Here is a 16,714-nt window from a genome sequence, read left to right on the forward strand (position 1 = left end):
GCCCGAGCAGGAGAGCATCCACACACAACGACCAGGGCCAGCGAGCGACGGAAAATCACGGCCAGTCCGAACTTGCAAGCGGGGAAGCAAAACCCCAAGGCTGCCCCACCAAGGGAAAGGCTTGAGCTCCGAAGCGCCTTCCCTCCTTCTCTGCCTGGCCCGGTAACCCTCCCGCCAGCGTCCGCGCTTACCCAATACTAGCCGGGCAACGTCCGAGGGTAACAACATGATCGAAGCCGCAGAAGGAACCACAATAAGAGACGAGACGCAGGTACAGAGAAACACAGCGACAGCTCCTGCGCCGCATCTCCCGGTTCCAGTGGCGGCACTGAACCCGCGGCAATTTGTCCCGCCTCTTTCGCTCCACGCCAGCCAATGGCTTCCGCCAGAGAAAGAAAGGCGCCGAAATGAAACCCGCCTCCGTTCTCCTTGGAACTGTCGTCACTTCCGCCCTCAGAGTTGGAGGGGTGGGGCCGGAGAGCGTGAAGGGGCGGGGTGCGAGCGCCGGAGCCGCAGCCAGAGGGCGGGCGACGGACACAGAGTCGCTAGCCATTGGTGGGCAGCGCGCAGGCGCGTTTCCGCAGACGAGCAGAATATTTTGGGGGTGCGCAGTGCTGGGCGACGGAGAGCGCGTGATCCTTGTGCGCATGAGCAGAGTGTGCTCTGTGGCCTGTTAGCGCTTTCTCCCGAGAGGACGCAGCGAGTTCACGCGGCGTTTGAACCGGAAGCGGGGAAAGCTGCGGGGATAACGGAGTGTGGAAGCTGTGGCAGCCGGAGGTGGCGAGAGGAGCTGGGGGATCCGTGCTGCAAGCCGCCGCCGGCACTGCCTGGGCCATCAGAGTCTAGCGGTAGGGGTGCGGAGCCACGCAATGATTTGTGTATTTACAAAACTGAGTCGGATTGGACCCAGTCTGTCCTTTTCCCCCGACTCCTAATCCCACGCGCTCTTTCAGAGCGGCCAGTGAGCGCTCTCTCCCTCGTAGTCCTCGCTGCTGCAGCGGCCACTCACCGCACTCCCTCCGAGCCCCCTGCGGCGTTATCCTTGAACTTCCTTTTAAGTCCTCTGAATTGAGTTCTTTCTCCGCGTCTCCTTCTCCCGTCCCCTTAGGGTTCAGATTCAACTAGGCGATTGGAGTAGTTACCTTTTTTTTTTTTTTTTAACCTCGTGTCATAATTGGTACTTTGAGTTAGCGAGCATTTAGTGAGATTTTAACTGTAGTCTCGTGGTTAAGAATGTAGGTTCTGGAATCTCAGTATCGAGTTCGAGTTCTGTCAGCTGTTTGACATCTTCCTTGGAAAATTACGTGAGGTAATCCTTCCCTGTGGTGAGCCCTGCAGCGCTGTTTTCCCAGGTGCAGATAATTAACTACACTGCAAGGTGGATAATGTTCTAGAAGAGCAGTTACAGGTTCTGTGGAAACTCGGCCTGGGAGAAACAGTTCAGTTTGCCGGGAGCCCTTGCAGTATCTAAACTGCCTTAGGGGATAGTAGGAACTTTCCAAACAGAAAGAAACTTACCTGTAAAAGGCACATGGTAGAAGGTTCTTGAAGATCAGGAGTGAGATCTAGTATTGAAAGAAAGAGGTTCGGGGAGTTTTCGGTATGTTTAGGTCACAGGAATGAATGAAACCAAGGAGATAAGGATGCTGCTTGAAGTGGGAAGGGAAGAAATATCAAAAGAGACTTGAGCAATCATAAAGGAAGGGAATTCATTCTGATAACTGTTAACATGGCGATTGGCTGTGTTCCAGGTGCTTTGCTAAACATGCACCTGCATGCTTACTACAAGTTTTTGGGGTAGATGCTAGTATTGTTTTATCATTAAGGTTTGGACACATGAGCTAACTTGCTCTGGCTGGATTAATACACATTGACTACAGAACCAAGTATTGTATGCCAAGGGCAAAGTTATTTCTAGGAGGATGGAATTGGCATGGTTGTCAAGGTTCTGCAAAGGGATTAAGCTGGGTAATAAAAACGAATATTGAATGCGCCGGTGCAGAGCCTGTTACTTAGGAAATTTGAATTGTTTCTGTGGAATATGAATGAATCGTAGGTAGTCTGGATTAATGTGTAAGTGGGGTTCGTCTTTATCTGGTGATACTTTTACTCTAGCTGGCTCCTCTGTACCTCCTCCAACCTAACATGCTCTTTTCCATCCTAGTACCCTGAGGTCGTGCAAGATTACTTCCCTGAAATGTCAGTTCTTTGGCTCTTTATATGATTGGCACTGGTTTATTCAGATCTTGACTGTCTTTTTATACCTTCCTTTGAGATGTTTCCTTATAATTTATCTAAAATGGTCCTCTCTACTGATTTTTTCTATTATTAAGTATTGTTTTCTTTCTATTATTAAGTATTGTTTTCTTTAAGGCAAAGATGAGAGCAAGTATTCTAAGATGTCCTAAATTTGATTACACGGCTAGAGCGTGGAAAGGAGAGAGAAGTTAGTCAGCTAGCCGTTTTGGCCAATCAAAACAAAACAAAACAAAAAACCTGCTTGAGGTGCTGAATGTATGTTGAAAAAAAAATTTTTTTTGACAGGCAGAGTGGACAGTAGAGGGAGACAGAGAGAAAGGTCTTCCTTTTTGCCGTTGGCTCACCCTCCAATGGCCGCCGCGGTAGGCGCGCTGCGGCCAGCGCACCGCGCTGATCCGATGGCAGGAGCCAGGTGCTTCTCCTGGTCTCCCATGGGGTGCAGGGCCCAAGCACTTGGGCCATCCTCCACTGCACTCCCCGGCCACAGCAGAGAGCTGGCCTGGAAGAGGGGCAACCGGGACAGGATCAGTGCCCCGACCGGGACTAGAACCCGGTGTGCCGGCGCCGCAAGGCGGAGGATTAGCCTGTTAAGCCAGGGCACCGGCCTGTGTGTTGAAATTTTAACTCCAAGGCCATCAACGCAATCCCAACTGATTAGGAATAACTAAATACTTCTTAGAGTCTACCTTCCTGCCTTTTAGTTGGACTGCCACTCTTCTCTATATAGGCTTATTATAAATAGTTTATACTTTCTGTTTCCCAAACTTTGAGTATAAAATATTTGGGTTTTTTAGATCCAGCAAAAAACCTTTCAAATAGCTCTCTGCTGGTGGTTACAGGAGCTTCTAGACCACTCCTTTTTTCTGGCTAGTGTCTGTAATTGCTCCAAAAACCCTTTTATTTCAGAGTATTTTTCAGTTTTTTTTTAATCTGAAAGAGTTACGCAGAGAGAGGAGAGGCAGAAAGAGAGAGAGGTCTTCTATCTGCTATTTCACTCCCCAGATGGCCACAACGGCCAGAAGCGCCCATCTGAAGCCAGGAGCCTCTTCTGGGTCTCCCACGTGGGTGCAGGGGCCCAAGGACCTGGGCCATCTAATACTGGTATCCCAGGCCGTAGCAGAGAGCTGGTTCCGAAAAGGAGCAGCTGGGATTAGAACTGACGCCCATATGGGATGCCAGTGCTTCAGGCCAGGGTTTTAACCTACTGCCCCAAAGCACCGGCCCCTAGTATCCTTCAGTTTTAAGAATTTAGTTTTTAACAGTATATATCACATTTTGGAATTATGCATTGATTTATCAGTTTATTTTCTACCTCTAGGTAGAATTTCATGAAAACAGGATTTATATGTTTCATTGATTTGTCTAGCTGTCCCTGATATTTACTATGCACTACTGTGTTCAAGGTACTATATTGTTTGTATCAATGAAGGAATATCTTCTGTTTATTTATTTATTTATTTATTTTTCATTTTTTATTGTTTTTGGCCAGGCAGAGTTAGACAGTGAGAGAGAGAGAGAGACAGAGAGAGACAAAGAGAGGCAGAGTTATAGATAGTGAGAGAGAGAGAGAGAGAAACAGAGAGAAAGGTCTTCCTTCTGTTGGTTCACTCCTCTAATGGTCACTCCGGCCGGTGCTGCGCCGATTCGAAGCCAGGAGCCAGGCGCCTCTTCCTGGTCGCCTATGCGGGTGCAGGGGGCCAAGCACTTGGGCCGTCCTCCACTGCATGCCCAGGCCACAGTAGAGAGCTGGACTGGAAGAGGAGTAACTGGGACTAGTACCTGGCACCGGCCCTATCTTCTGTTTATTTTGATAGTACTGAACTATTTTGTTTCCTTTAAAATAATTAATATTTAAGAAACTAGGGAGAATGGGCGGGCGCCGTGGCTCTATAGGCTAATCCTCTGCCTGCGGCGCCGGCACACCAGATTCTGTCCTGGTGGCTCCTCTTCCTGTCCTTGGGCCCTGCACCCACATGGGAGACCACGAGAGGCACTTGGCTCCTGGCTTCTGATCAGTGTGGTGTGCCCACTGCAGCGCGCCAGCCGCAGCGGCCACTGGGGGGTGAACCAACGGAAAAAGGAAGACCTTTCTCTGTCTGTCTCTCACTGTCCACTCTGCCTATCAAAAAAAAAAAAAAAAAAAAAAAAAAAAGAAACTAGGGAGAAGAGTAAATTTGGAAAAGCCATAGCTTGAAATAATAAAGGCAGATTTAGGGCTTCCTGTTAGTGAAAGTATCACCTGTTCAGTAAATGTGCATTTTTTTTTTTTCCTACATTGCATCTTTGTGTATTTGGAAATTAAGTTGCCTACCCCTAAGGTTCTTTGGATATTGTTGTTATTTTCATTGGTTAGAACACCAGTTTCATTTTCCATATTGACTCAGTCAAAGGAGCTTTAACTTCAGAAATAGGAAAATTCCTAAATAAAACTTAAAGGAATGGAAAAATAAAAAACGGGTCCTCGTCCTCAAGAGTGATACAGACAAGTGAAGAAGACTGTCATGTACATAAAAACCTGTTATCTGCAGTAGAATGAAGTGGAAGTTGGAAAAGTGGTAACAGTTCAGAAGAACCGATGAGTACAAATGGAGAAGAGAATTACAACTGTCTACCAATCAGTTGGGCAGTCTTTTGGGGGAACTTTGCAACGCACTGAGTATTTTAAGTAGGGTAATTTTGTAGGAGGGATTCCTACCTTTGGAAATGGAGCATAGTCTCAGTTTCTCCCAGTTTTGAGATTGCATAAGATTATGTAGGGGCAGATAAACATACTTGATCTTGAAAGATTGAGTAGATTTAGATGTATAAATGGGAGAAGGACTTTCCCCAACTTTTTTTTTTTAAAGATTTATTTATTTATTTTGAAAGAGTTACACACAGAAGGAGAGGCAGAGAGAGAGGTCTTCCATCCACTGGTTCGCTCCCCAATTGGCCACAACAGCCGGAGCTGCACTGAACTGAAAGCCAGGAGCTTTCTCTGGGTCTCCCATGTGGGTGCAGGGGCCCAAGGACTTGGGCCATATTCTACTGCTTTGCCAGGCCATAGCAGAGAGCTGGATTGGAAGTAGCGCAGCCAGGACTCGATCCAGCGCCCATATGGGATGCTGGCACTGTAGGTGGTGGCTTTACCTGCTATGCTACAGCACTGGGCCCCCCAACTTTTAATTTTTTAAAGATTTTACTTGGAAGTCAGATAAGGAGACAGAGAACCTACATCAGCTGGTTCATTCTCCAGGTGCCTGCAACAGCCAGGAGGAGGCCTGGAACTGAATCTGGGTCTTCCATGTAGATGACAGAGATGATTGCCTGTTGTCTCCCATGGTGCATGTGCATTAGTAGGAAGCTGGATCAGAAGCAGAGCAGCTGAGACTCCAGCCTGGTACTCTGATATGGGATGCTGCCATCCCAAGTACCGATGTAACAGTTGTTCAATATGCATGTCCCCTACCTTGGCATTTTTGAGATGTTTGTATGTGTGTATATATAATGTACATACATATAACAAAATGAAGCTGCTTTGTATAAAGGGTTAGATCAAAAGCAGTAAAGCAGAATGCTGTTGGGAAAAATTTTTAAAAATTATATCAAAAGAGTATTTGATTATATTAAAAAACCTAAAAGAAGGAGAGCTACTGCAATGTAGTCAAGGTATGGTATCATAAAGTTGATCTTTGATATTTACAAGGGACATCACGATAGGAAATAATTTCCTTTTAAACCAGGAATATAATTTTCATCCTAATTTGAGAACCATAATGCTAGTTGAGATGTAAGTGCTGGGCAATGCTTAATAACTCTGATAATTTCCTACATATCATTTTGGCAGAGCAAAATGACAAGTCAAAGATTTTTTTTTAAGATTATTTATTTCAAAGAATTAGAGAGGGAGAGGTAGATGTCTTCAATATGCTGGTTCACTCCCAAGTTGGACACAACGGCTGGGGCTGGGCAAGGCTGAAGCCAGGTGTATCTTCCTGGTCTCCCATTGGTTGGCAGGGGCCCAAGTACTTGGGCCATCTTCGGCTTTTCCCAGACCGTTATCAAGGAGCTGGATCAGAAGTGGAGCAGTCAGGACCCAAACTGGCACCCGTATGGGATTCTGTCATCCTGGTGATGGCTTTACCTGCTATGTCATAATGCCTTCATGCAAAGATCCTTTTTGTTAAAAGAAAATTTATTTGGGGTCGGCGCCGTGGCTCAACAGGCTAATCCTCCGCCTTGCGGCGCCGGCACACTGGGTTCTAGTCCCGGTTGGAGCGCCGGATTCTATACCGGTTGCCCCTCTTCCAGGCCAGCTCTCTGCTATGGCCCGGGAAGGCAGTGGAGGATGGCCCAAGTGCTTGGGCCCTGCACCCGCATGGGAGACCAGGAGAAGCACCTGGCTCCAAGCTTCGGATCAGCGCGATGCGCCGGCCGCAGCGGCCATTGGATGGTGAACCAACGGCAAAAAAAAGGAAGACCTTCCTCTCTGTCTCTCTCTCTCTCACTATCCACTCTGCCTGTCAAAAAAAAAAAAAAAAAAAAAGTATTTGAAAGAGTTACAGAGAGGTAGAGGCAGAGGTCTTCCATCTGCTAGTTTACTCCCCAAATGGCTGCAACAGCCGGAGCTGAGCTGGTCCAAAGCCAGGAGCCAGGAGCTGCAGACTGGAGCTTTAACCTGTTGTGCCACAGCACCGGCCCTACAAACGTCCTTTTAAATCGTTCATTGTAAACATTAAACTATCAAGTGGTCTTTGCCTTATTTTTTTTCTGGCTCTTTTCTGTTCGTCTCTGTCTGAATTCAAGTGTCACGTTTCTTAGGTCTCAGCGTAGTAAAGCAAATTACTTGCGTTTTTATCCTTGTGCCCAAAAACAATCCTTTTTGTGTTGAAACATTGCTCTGATATATTCTAAACTTCATATTAAATATGGAAATGTTAAGAAAAGTTATTATGCCCTTAATCACAATGTACCTGTTATTGTACTATTAGGTATGACTATATATTAGTACCAAAATGTAAAATAATTTTTATATGTATGTATTTTACAGATAGTAATGTGTGTTCTGAAACTCTGAGCCATGAGTCTAGCACTTAATGATCTGCTTATTTGCTGCCGTCATCTCGAACATGATAGAGCTACAGAACGAAGGGTGATAAATTACCTATTTAATCTTTACTTTAAATTTAATCTTTACTTGAAACAAGTGTGTGACTGTTATCCCATTATTTTATTAATTTTTTCATTTTTAGAAAGAAGTTGAGAAATTTAAACGCTTGATTCGGGATCCAGAAACAGTTCAACAGTTAGATCGGCATTCAGATTCGAAACAAGGAAAATATTTAAATTGGGATGCTGTTTTTAGGTATTTTATCCTAATTTTTTTTACTGTCCTTATTTGCTCTTTCATTTTTATTTCAGTTGTGATATTACTGTTTTTGTGTATTTCTGTTTATCTCTGCACCCTGTATGTCATTTTGTGTTTTGTATATGAAATTGGCACTTAATCACCCAAAGCATAATTTTTAAAGGATATTTGTATAGAATGTTTAAAATTTTAAATCATTTGATTAATAAAATGTGTTTGAAATATCTCAAGATAGAGAATTCACTTCATGTCAATTAAGTTCAAAAGGCTATTTCAAATTAGAAAAAATGTTGGTCGGCGCCGTGGCTTAACAGGCTAATCCTCCACCTTGCGGCGCCGGCACACTGGGTTCTAGTCCCGGTTGGGGCGCCAGACTCTATCCCGGTTGCCCCTCTTCCAGGCCAGCTCTCTGCTATGGCCCGGGAAGGCAGTGGAGGATGGCCCAAGTGCTTGGGCCCTGCACCTGCAAGGGAGACCAGGAGAAGCACCTGGCTCCTGGCTTCGGATCAGCGCGATGCGCTGGCTGCAGCGGCCATTGGAGGGTGAACCAACAGCAAAAAGGAAGACCTTCCTCTCTGTCTCTCTCTCTCACTATCCACTCTGCCCGTCAAAAAAAAAAAAAAAAAAACAAGGCCTCTGGGTAACTGATGCACACTGAGGTTGGAGAACCACTTGGTTAGGGCGTGTTGCTCCTGACCTAGCAGCAGGGGCATAAAAAAAAAAAAAAATAGAAAAAAAAGTTATAATCTAATTACTACTTTGACATCTTTAAATATTGCTAAGATCATAACTGCCATATGTTAAATTATAATAAAACATGTAAAAAAGTTTAGAATACTTCCATATGAATGCAGTTGAAAAACAGTTATGTCAACAAAATGACAAAATTGATTGCTCAATAGGATTGGCAAACAGCAATGATGTATTTTTAAAATCAAGATATAGTTTTTAACCATGAAGTCCATTTATGACTAGAAACAAGTTGTAAGCTTTAAGAAAGAAAATCAGTTATCTAGTTAATGTAGAATACTAGAAATACTAGTTAAATATAAACATTTGCAGTCACAAAGAAATGGGAGTTTTACCTGTCTTTGTTTAGAACACGATCTTTTTAAAGTTCTGATTTGATAGTTGAATAATTACAGATTTGAATACATTTGACATGAAAAATAGACGTGCTTTTCCTCTGATTACTTAGTTTATTTTAAATACCACAAAGTCATTTATTACCTGAAGATGAATACTCATATTTTGTATAAACTATTGGGTAGGTCAGATAGGCACCTGCTACTTCTGTCAGGTTATGAATATATTCTAGTTGGGCTTCATTTAAATGCTAGAAATATCATTAACAAAATAACAAAAAACTTGAAGAGAGAATTGAGAATCCTTACTAGCATTGTAGCTTCTAATGATAAAATGAGAAAGCAGACAGTAAAGCAGTACAAAATCATGGAGGATACAGATTAGGACCTTTGTAGACTTTATATTGGTATTACAGAGTTAGGTCTTCAAAAAGATTTAATCGTTGCCTCTAACTGATATATTGAATTCAAGTATATGGCTTAAAGATGCCCTTTGTGATGGCATGAAGAATGTTTTGAAACTATTTTAATAATTTAAGCATTTTCTGAAATTTCATTTTATTTGAAGATTTTTACAGAAATATATTCAGAAAGAAACAGAATGTCTGAAAACAGCAAAACCAAATGTATCAGCCTCAACACAAGCATCCAGGCAAAAAAAGATGCAAGAAATCAGTAGTTTGGTCAAGTACTTCATCAAATGTGCAAATAAAAGTAAGTGAAATTATGTATCATACACAAATGGCCTAATTAGTTACTGTTACATGAGTGATCTGATTATGATAAAAATGGTGAGACAAGACTGCTAACTCTAATTTCTGTTTCTTATAATTAATTAAAATTGTTTTATTTGAAAGGCAGAAAAAGGAAAGCTATGTCCCATGAGCTGCTTCACAGCCATATGTTTGTGTGCCATAAATACCATTATAAGACCTTGAAATAATTTTGCTTTTCAAGCTAAATATCCTCCTTGTAATCTTATGTTTTATTAAATTCATCCTTCATATAGTGCCAAGATGCTTTGGATCATTTCAGGTCTTATTTTAGAAATTAGGAATTACTGGGACTTGCACTATGGTGTAGTCGATGAAGCCACTGAGCTGTATTCCAGCTCCCTGCTAATGGCTTGGGAAAAATGGCTGTTGGGGCCATCTTGGGAGTGAACCAACTGATGGAAGTAATTTTGTCTGTCTCTCCCTTTCTCTGACTTTCAAATAAATAAATCTTTAAAAACAAACAAAAGGAAATTATGAATTACTAAAGATAGAAGAATGATTGTTTTTGCTATATTTCCTACAGGATTGGTATACTTTCTGTAAAGGTGCTATATAGTGAATGTTTTTTACTTTATGGGCCGTATACCCTCAGTTACTCTGCTGGTTTTATTCCTCCAAGTATTTATTTATTTATTTACTTGAAAGAGAAGCAGAGAGATTTCTTTGCTAGTTCACACCCCAAATGGGTGCAACAGCCAGTTCTGAGCCACGCAAAAGCCAGGAGTTCCATTATGGTTTCCCACATGGGTGTCAGGGACCCAGGCGCTCAGACCATAATGCATTGCCTTCCCATGCTGATTAACTAGGAGCTAGATTGGAAATGGATCAGCTGAGATTCGCCTTTGCTGTTTCATTGAAAAAGTAGCCACAGACAATAAGTAAATGAATGTGACTTATTCCAATAAATTTTTTTATGAAAACAGTCAAATGGGTGAATTTTGCTTATTGTCCAGTTTGCTAATCCATGCTCTGTGAGAAAGAAGTTAGTTAATAGTAATTTCTCATAAGACATTTTTTAAATAGCTGCCATTCAAAGTGTATTTATTTTTGTCAAGATTATGTGTTTTAATTAATTTGTTTATTTTTAAATAGGAGCACCCAGGTTAAAATGTCAAGAACTTTTGAATTATATCATGGAAACAGTGAAAGATTCATCTAATGGTGGCATTTATGGAGCTGATTGTAGCAATATATTACTGAAAGACATTCTTTCAGTGAGAAAATACTGGTGTGAAATACCACAGCAGCAGTGGCTAGGTAAGTTTTGAAGGTTGTGTTTGAATTTTTCCTTGTGAAGTGAAATTCACCTAAAAAGCAGTCAATTTGTAAAATTAGGATTATAGAATCTGTCCTCTAATTTTTATTGTGTACCTCCTGAACTATTTAATTACTAAAATATTAGGTACTTGCCTTGTTACTGGTATTACAAAGTTAAAAGTTGTTATCCTTGTCTTGAAGAAATTGACAGTTTTGTTGCAGAGGGGAAAAAAACCCCAAAAATTACAATGCTGTTTGATGCAAGTGCGTTCAGATGTGGTGGTTACATAGGTTAGTGACATCTATACTCAACCATGATTAAAGTGAAAAGGAGAAAATCAAGAAAAGTGTCGTGAAAGTGAAAGAGTTTCAGGTTGAAAAGGATGTGATATGTATTTTAACTATTAAAGGAAAGATACAAATACATCGATTAAGTTAAGCGATTATTAGGTAACTGTTAAGGTAATAAAAATCAAATATATTAGAGAATGTACGGGACCCACTGACTTTTGTAGACATGTAGAGTGAATGTTTGGGGGCTGGTGGTAGTTCCAATTTGTAAGTGAGACATTGAGAAAACAGGTATTGAGGAAAGAAGTTAACAGATACCAAGATATTTCAGTTTGTTACTTCCAAAGTTTCAGTAATTCTGAGAGAGCTTAATGAGTGCAAGTGGGATTTGGCATTACCCAGGTGACTCTTTTTAAAGATTTTTATTTTATCTTATTTGAAAGGCATAGTTAGAAGAACAGACAGAGATCTAGAGAAGTCTTCTATCTGCTGGTTCACTCTCTAGATGGCTGCCACACACAAGACTGTGCCAGGCGGAAGTCTGGAGGTTTATCTGACTCTCCCATGTGGGTGGCGGGGAACAGGTACTTGGGCCATCTTCCACTGCTTTTCCCAGGCCATTAGCAGGGAGCTGGATCGGAAGTGGAGAAACCAGTATTCAAACCAGTGCTAACATGAAATGCAGGCATTGCAGGCAGAAACTTTACCTGCTATGCCACAATGCTGGCCCTAAATGGCAACCTTTTGAAAGTAGGCTAGTGATACCTGGGATACTTGGCCAGATCTCTCACTAGAATGTTGTAGTAATATTGATGATTTTGTTATTTTTAGATTGTCTATTGTAACCCTGAATGTAACTGAAATAGTGGCATTCCTTTGCACAGTATCCTTACTATGATTTTGTCCTCTAGCATTTTCTCTGAAACATTTTATTTTTAAATGAACTGTTGTTACTTGTTATAGTCAGCCTTGTTCTTAAACTATTTTTTTAGTTATCTTCCTTCTCTGAAACTTGCTTTGCTAATGAGCACTGTGTTCAATAAGTAAAATCTTCAATAAAAACATATTTGATGAAAATACAGAGCAGTATGAAGTCTTCCATGAACATATGTGTCTCCATTTATTTAGGTCTTTTTTTGTTTGTTTGTTTGTATGTATCTCATAAATATAACATTAGGAACATAGTAATTCTTCCCACTGTATCTACCCTCCCCTCTTCCTCCTCCCTCTCCTGTTTAGTCTGAAAAAGAAAAAGAATGGAATTAAAAAAACTAGAGACCTGTTCCCAAACAGCTGAGACAAGGGCTGCTCTATGTTATTGCTTCTTGAAGGTGATTTCACTTTTATTTTTTCCCTTTCCTCTTTTCACTTCCTTCCTTCCCCTTCTTTCCTTTTAGAAACTTAATTGTTTTTGAAGAAGAACCCAAGAATGGTACATCTCTTTTGAGCTCTTAGACGTAACTTTAACTTAAGAGACATAGTTTTATTCTCCATTTAATAAACTAAATGGAAGTGATTCTTGAGGGCAAGTTTTACTATTAAGTCTCATGATACAACTCTCTGGGGACAGAGGTCCTGCATGGGAAGTTAGTGCACAGTGTCTCTTGTTTATTTAACAATAACATTCTTAAGTATGACATCAGTGATCACTTAAGGGCTTTTGACATGAGCTGCTTTGGTTATGGAAGCCTTTTGGATTCACTGGCTTGACAAGGCCATAAGCAAAATGGACTCTTCTTCCTTCAGAGAAAAGTACATTCTTCTTTGGTGGCCATTTCTTTCCACTGGGGTCCTTTATGTAAGACCTTTTTTTCCCATAGTGTATTGGCTTTCAATGTCTGAAATGCTCCTCCTGGGCTTCCCAGCCAGACTGGAATGCCTTTAGGGCTGATTTTGAGGTGAGACTGCTACTTAAAGCGATTTTCATTCTGTGAGTCTGCTGTATGGACTGCTTCCAATATTGGAGCCTTCACTCCTTTTTAATTCTATTATTATTTCTAAACAGTCCTATTTATATGATCACTTTAACACTTGATCCTATATATGTGGTCACTTTACCACTTACTCCTATCCATTTGATCTTTATGACACTTAAGCTGCTATTTTTTATCAGCCAGCTTAAGGGGTTTAGGGGCTTGTGGATAGTTGTTAAGCTGCACCCTTAGAAGTAAGTCCATAGGAATTTATGTAGGACTATATTGCTGTGCAGTTGAAAACCTCATGCATTTCACAATGACAACTTTAGGATCTTGGTAATTTGTCCCTCTGTGCCTGCCCTCCCACCCCCCCCCCCCCTTCCTCTTCCCTTTCTTATTCTCACTTTTAATTCTTTATTGAGATCTATTTTCATTTAACTTTGTACATATATGAAGAATAGTTTGACTACCTCCTTCCCAATTTGTATGTCTTTGACTTCTTTTTCTTGTCTAATGGCTCTGGCTAGACCTTCCAGGACTGTATTGAAAAGCAGTGGTGAGAGTGGGCACCCTCGTCTGGTTCTGGATCTCAGTGGCATTGCTTCCAACTTTCCCTCATTCATTAGGGTTCTAGCCATGGGTTTGTCATAAATTGCCTTGGTTGTGTTGAGAAATGTTTCTTCTATTCCCAATTTGCTTAAAGTTTTCATCGTGAAGCGGTGTTGTATTTTGTCAAGTGCTTTCTCTGCATCTATTGAGATAATCATATGGTTTTTGTTCTTTAGTTTGTTACTATGATGTATCACAGTGATTGATTTGTGCATGTTGAACCATCCCTGCATACCAGGAATAAATCCCACTTGTTCTGGGTGGATGATCTTTCTGATGTATTGTTGGATTTGACTGACTAGTATTTTGTTGAGGATTTTTGTATCTGTGTTCATAAGAGAGATTGGTCTATAGTTCTTTTTCTCTGTTGTATTATTTTTAGGTTTAGGAATTAAGGTGATATGGCTTCAAAGGAAGAATTTTGGAGGATTCCCTACTTTTTGATTGTTTTTAATAGCTTGAGAAGAATTGGAGTTAGTTCTTTAAATGTTTGATAGAATTCAGCGGTGAAGCCATAGGTCCTGGGCTTTTCTTTGTTGGGAGGATCTTTATTACTGATTTGAGTTCAGTCTTGGTTATTGGTCTGTTTAGGTTTTCTGTGTGTCCATGGCTCAAGTTAGGTAGGTTGTATGTGCCAGGATATTTAAGTCTTTTAAAAAATTTCTCATTCATGCTTTTTTAACCATTAGCATAAAGGTTTTATTTTATATATTGTATTAGTTTGTAAATTACATTGTTTTTTTTTTAATTTTTTTTAATTTTTATTTTTTTGACAGGCAGAGTGGACAGTAGAGAGAGACAGAGAGAAAGGTCTTCCTTTTTGCCATTGGTTCACCTTCCAATGGCCGCTGCGGCCGGCGTTTCGTGCTGATCCAAAGCCAGGAGCCAGGTGCTTCTCCTGGTCTCCCATGCAGGTGCAGGGCCCAAGGACTTGGGCCATCCTCCACTGCCTTCCCGGGCCATAGCAGAGAGCTGGCCTGGAAGAGGAGCAACCGGGATAGAATCCGGCGCCCCGACCGGGACTAGAACCTGGTGTGCCGGCGCCGCAAGGCGGAGGATTAGCCTGTTAAGCCACAGCGCCAGCCTCCATAAAGTTTTTGAAGATCCTCCATATGCATGGGTTTCAGAATTTTTTATGTCTAAATAAGCTTCTCTGTTTTTGAAACACTTTAATTTCTGACTTAACTAAAGTCATTCTCCACCCTTCTATGCTCCAGCTACCCTAGCAGTTACTAATAGTTTCTTTTACCCACTGGTTTCTAAACTATTATTTTTTTATTTGACAGATAGAGTTAGACAGTGAGAGAGACAGAGAGAAAGGTCTTCCTTCCATTGGTTCACCCTGCAAATGGCCACTACGGCCAGAGCTACGCCAGTCTGAAGCCAGGAGCCAGGTGCTGCCTCCTGGTCTCCATGCGGGTGCAGGGACCCAAGCACTTGGGCCCATCCTCCAACTGCCTTATTGGGCCACTGCAGAGAGCTGGAGTGGAAGAGGAGCAACTGGGAGTAGAACCTGGTGCCATATGGGATTCCTGCGCCTCAGGCGGAGAATTAACCAAGTGAACCACGGCACCAGCCCCAACTATTTTTTTTTAAACGTTGGTTCATTTGAGAGAAAAAGAGTGAGAAACACACACACACAGTGTTGTCATCCTTGGTTCATTTCCCAGTGCCGTCCCCAACTTTTTTTTTTTTATAAACATTGATTCATTTTGAGAGAAAAAGTGAGAAACACACACACACACACACAGTGTTGTCATCCTTTTTTCCCAGTGCTGGCCCCAACTATTTTTTTTTTTTTTTTAAACATTGATTCATTTGAGAGAAAAAGAGTGAGAAACACACACACACACACACACAGTGTTGTCATCCTTGGTTCATTTCCCAAATGTCTGTAATCACTGGGGATGAGCCAGGGAGAAGCCATGAACCAAAAGCTCAATCTAGAACTCAATCTCCTTTGTGCATGTTAGGAATTCCATTACTCAGGGACTCTGATGTGAGTGTCTTAAGTGCTAGACTAAATTCCGATTCCCTGACTGCCTTTTCTAAATTTATTTCTCTCCTCTTTTTTTTTTTTTTTTATCATACTGTTTCATTCATAGTTCTTTGTGAAAAATAGATAGCAAACTTCTAAATCATGGTTCAAAGGAGAAATACCAAGGGAAATAAAAATATATTTTGAACTACGTCAAAATGGAAGTTAAAACTTTTCAAAATTTATGGAATATGACTAAAGGTGTGCTCATAGGGTATTAAATACCAGCATTGGAAAGTTATAGAAAAGTCTCAATCCAGTAATCTAAGTTTCTACCTTAATAAATTAGACAAAGAACACAACATCAAAAACTGAAAGCGAAAAATCCATAGCATTTCACAATACAAATTGGGAGCAAGGCAAGGATGTCTGCTCTTGCCTTCTCTGTTCTGTGTTTTATTAGAGAGTTCTAATCAGCATATTTAGCTAAGAAAAAGAAATAAAAGGATTAAAGATTGAAGAGGAAGAAATAATTGCCATTTTACAGATAACTATCTCAATATATGAAGTCCTAAGGAATCTACATTTAATTATGTTGGTGTTTTGGGGACTTAAGAAACTCCTTTTTCATACTGTTTTGCCATCTGTTTTTGACCTTTCTTTGGCTGTTACTGGATTCATAAAGGCATGCATTGCTGTTTTTTTAAAGAAGCTAAATTCTTTTTGGGACTTTTGTTGAGTGTCTTAAGGCAGTCTTTTTATCACCTACCAGGGGTCTATGTGGGATTCTGAAAACTGGGATTGTTTTCCCCAGCTAACATAAAGTCCTATGCTTTAATCAGAGGCAGTTAGTTGAATTGTTGACTTTTCTTATTTTACCTTTCTCCTCCTATCAACTAAAAAGAGGGAAATGATGAAGATACTCCATTTTCTTTTCTCCAAATTTGTGTATATAAACTCAGGTTTTTAGCATGATCTAGCTATTTGATGCAGTGAAGATATCTTGGGAAGCACCAAATAATTGCTTTCCTTGACATCAGATAGTATAGTAGGAATCATTTTAAAATTTGCTTTCCACTGAGGAGTGTTTGTGGTACTTACATTGTCATTACTCTTTAATGTCTCTGAGTTTAAACATTTATGCAGATTCATATGACATACACAATTGAAATGGAAGATATTCATAGGTGTTACTC

General features: G+C 41.0%; 2 protein-coding genes across 2 annotated transcripts in view; one reads left to right on the plus strand and one right to left on the minus strand.

The window, feature by feature from the left end:
* Window positions 1-351, minus strand: part of LOC133763391 (protein NPAT) — a 68,100-nt gene extending 67,749 nt beyond the window's left edge. The window contains exon 1 of the mRNA XM_062196963.1: window positions 192-351. Within this exon, the coding sequence (XP_062052947.1) occupies window positions 192-228 (37 nt within the window). The 5' untranslated portion in view covers window positions 229-351. The remainder of the gene's footprint in view (window positions 1-191) is intronic.
* A 321-nt stretch (window positions 352-672) lies between these two features.
* The window catches only part of ATM (ATM serine/threonine kinase), a 156,645-nt gene continuing 140,603 nt past the window's right edge, over window positions 673-16,714 (plus strand). The window contains 5 exon segments of the mRNA XM_062196965.1: window positions 673-848; window positions 7,289-7,390; window positions 7,491-7,603; window positions 9,260-9,405; window positions 10,560-10,724. Of these exon segments, the coding sequence (XP_062052949.1) occupies window positions 7,319-7,390; window positions 7,491-7,603; window positions 9,260-9,405; window positions 10,560-10,724 (496 nt within the window). The 5' untranslated portion in view covers window positions 673-848; window positions 7,289-7,318.

Source organism: Lepus europaeus, chromosome 7, assembly GCF_033115175.1.
Source record: "Lepus europaeus isolate LE1 chromosome 7, mLepTim1.pri, whole genome shotgun sequence".
NCBI lineage: Eukaryota > Metazoa > Chordata > Mammalia > Lagomorpha > Leporidae > Lepus > Lepus europaeus.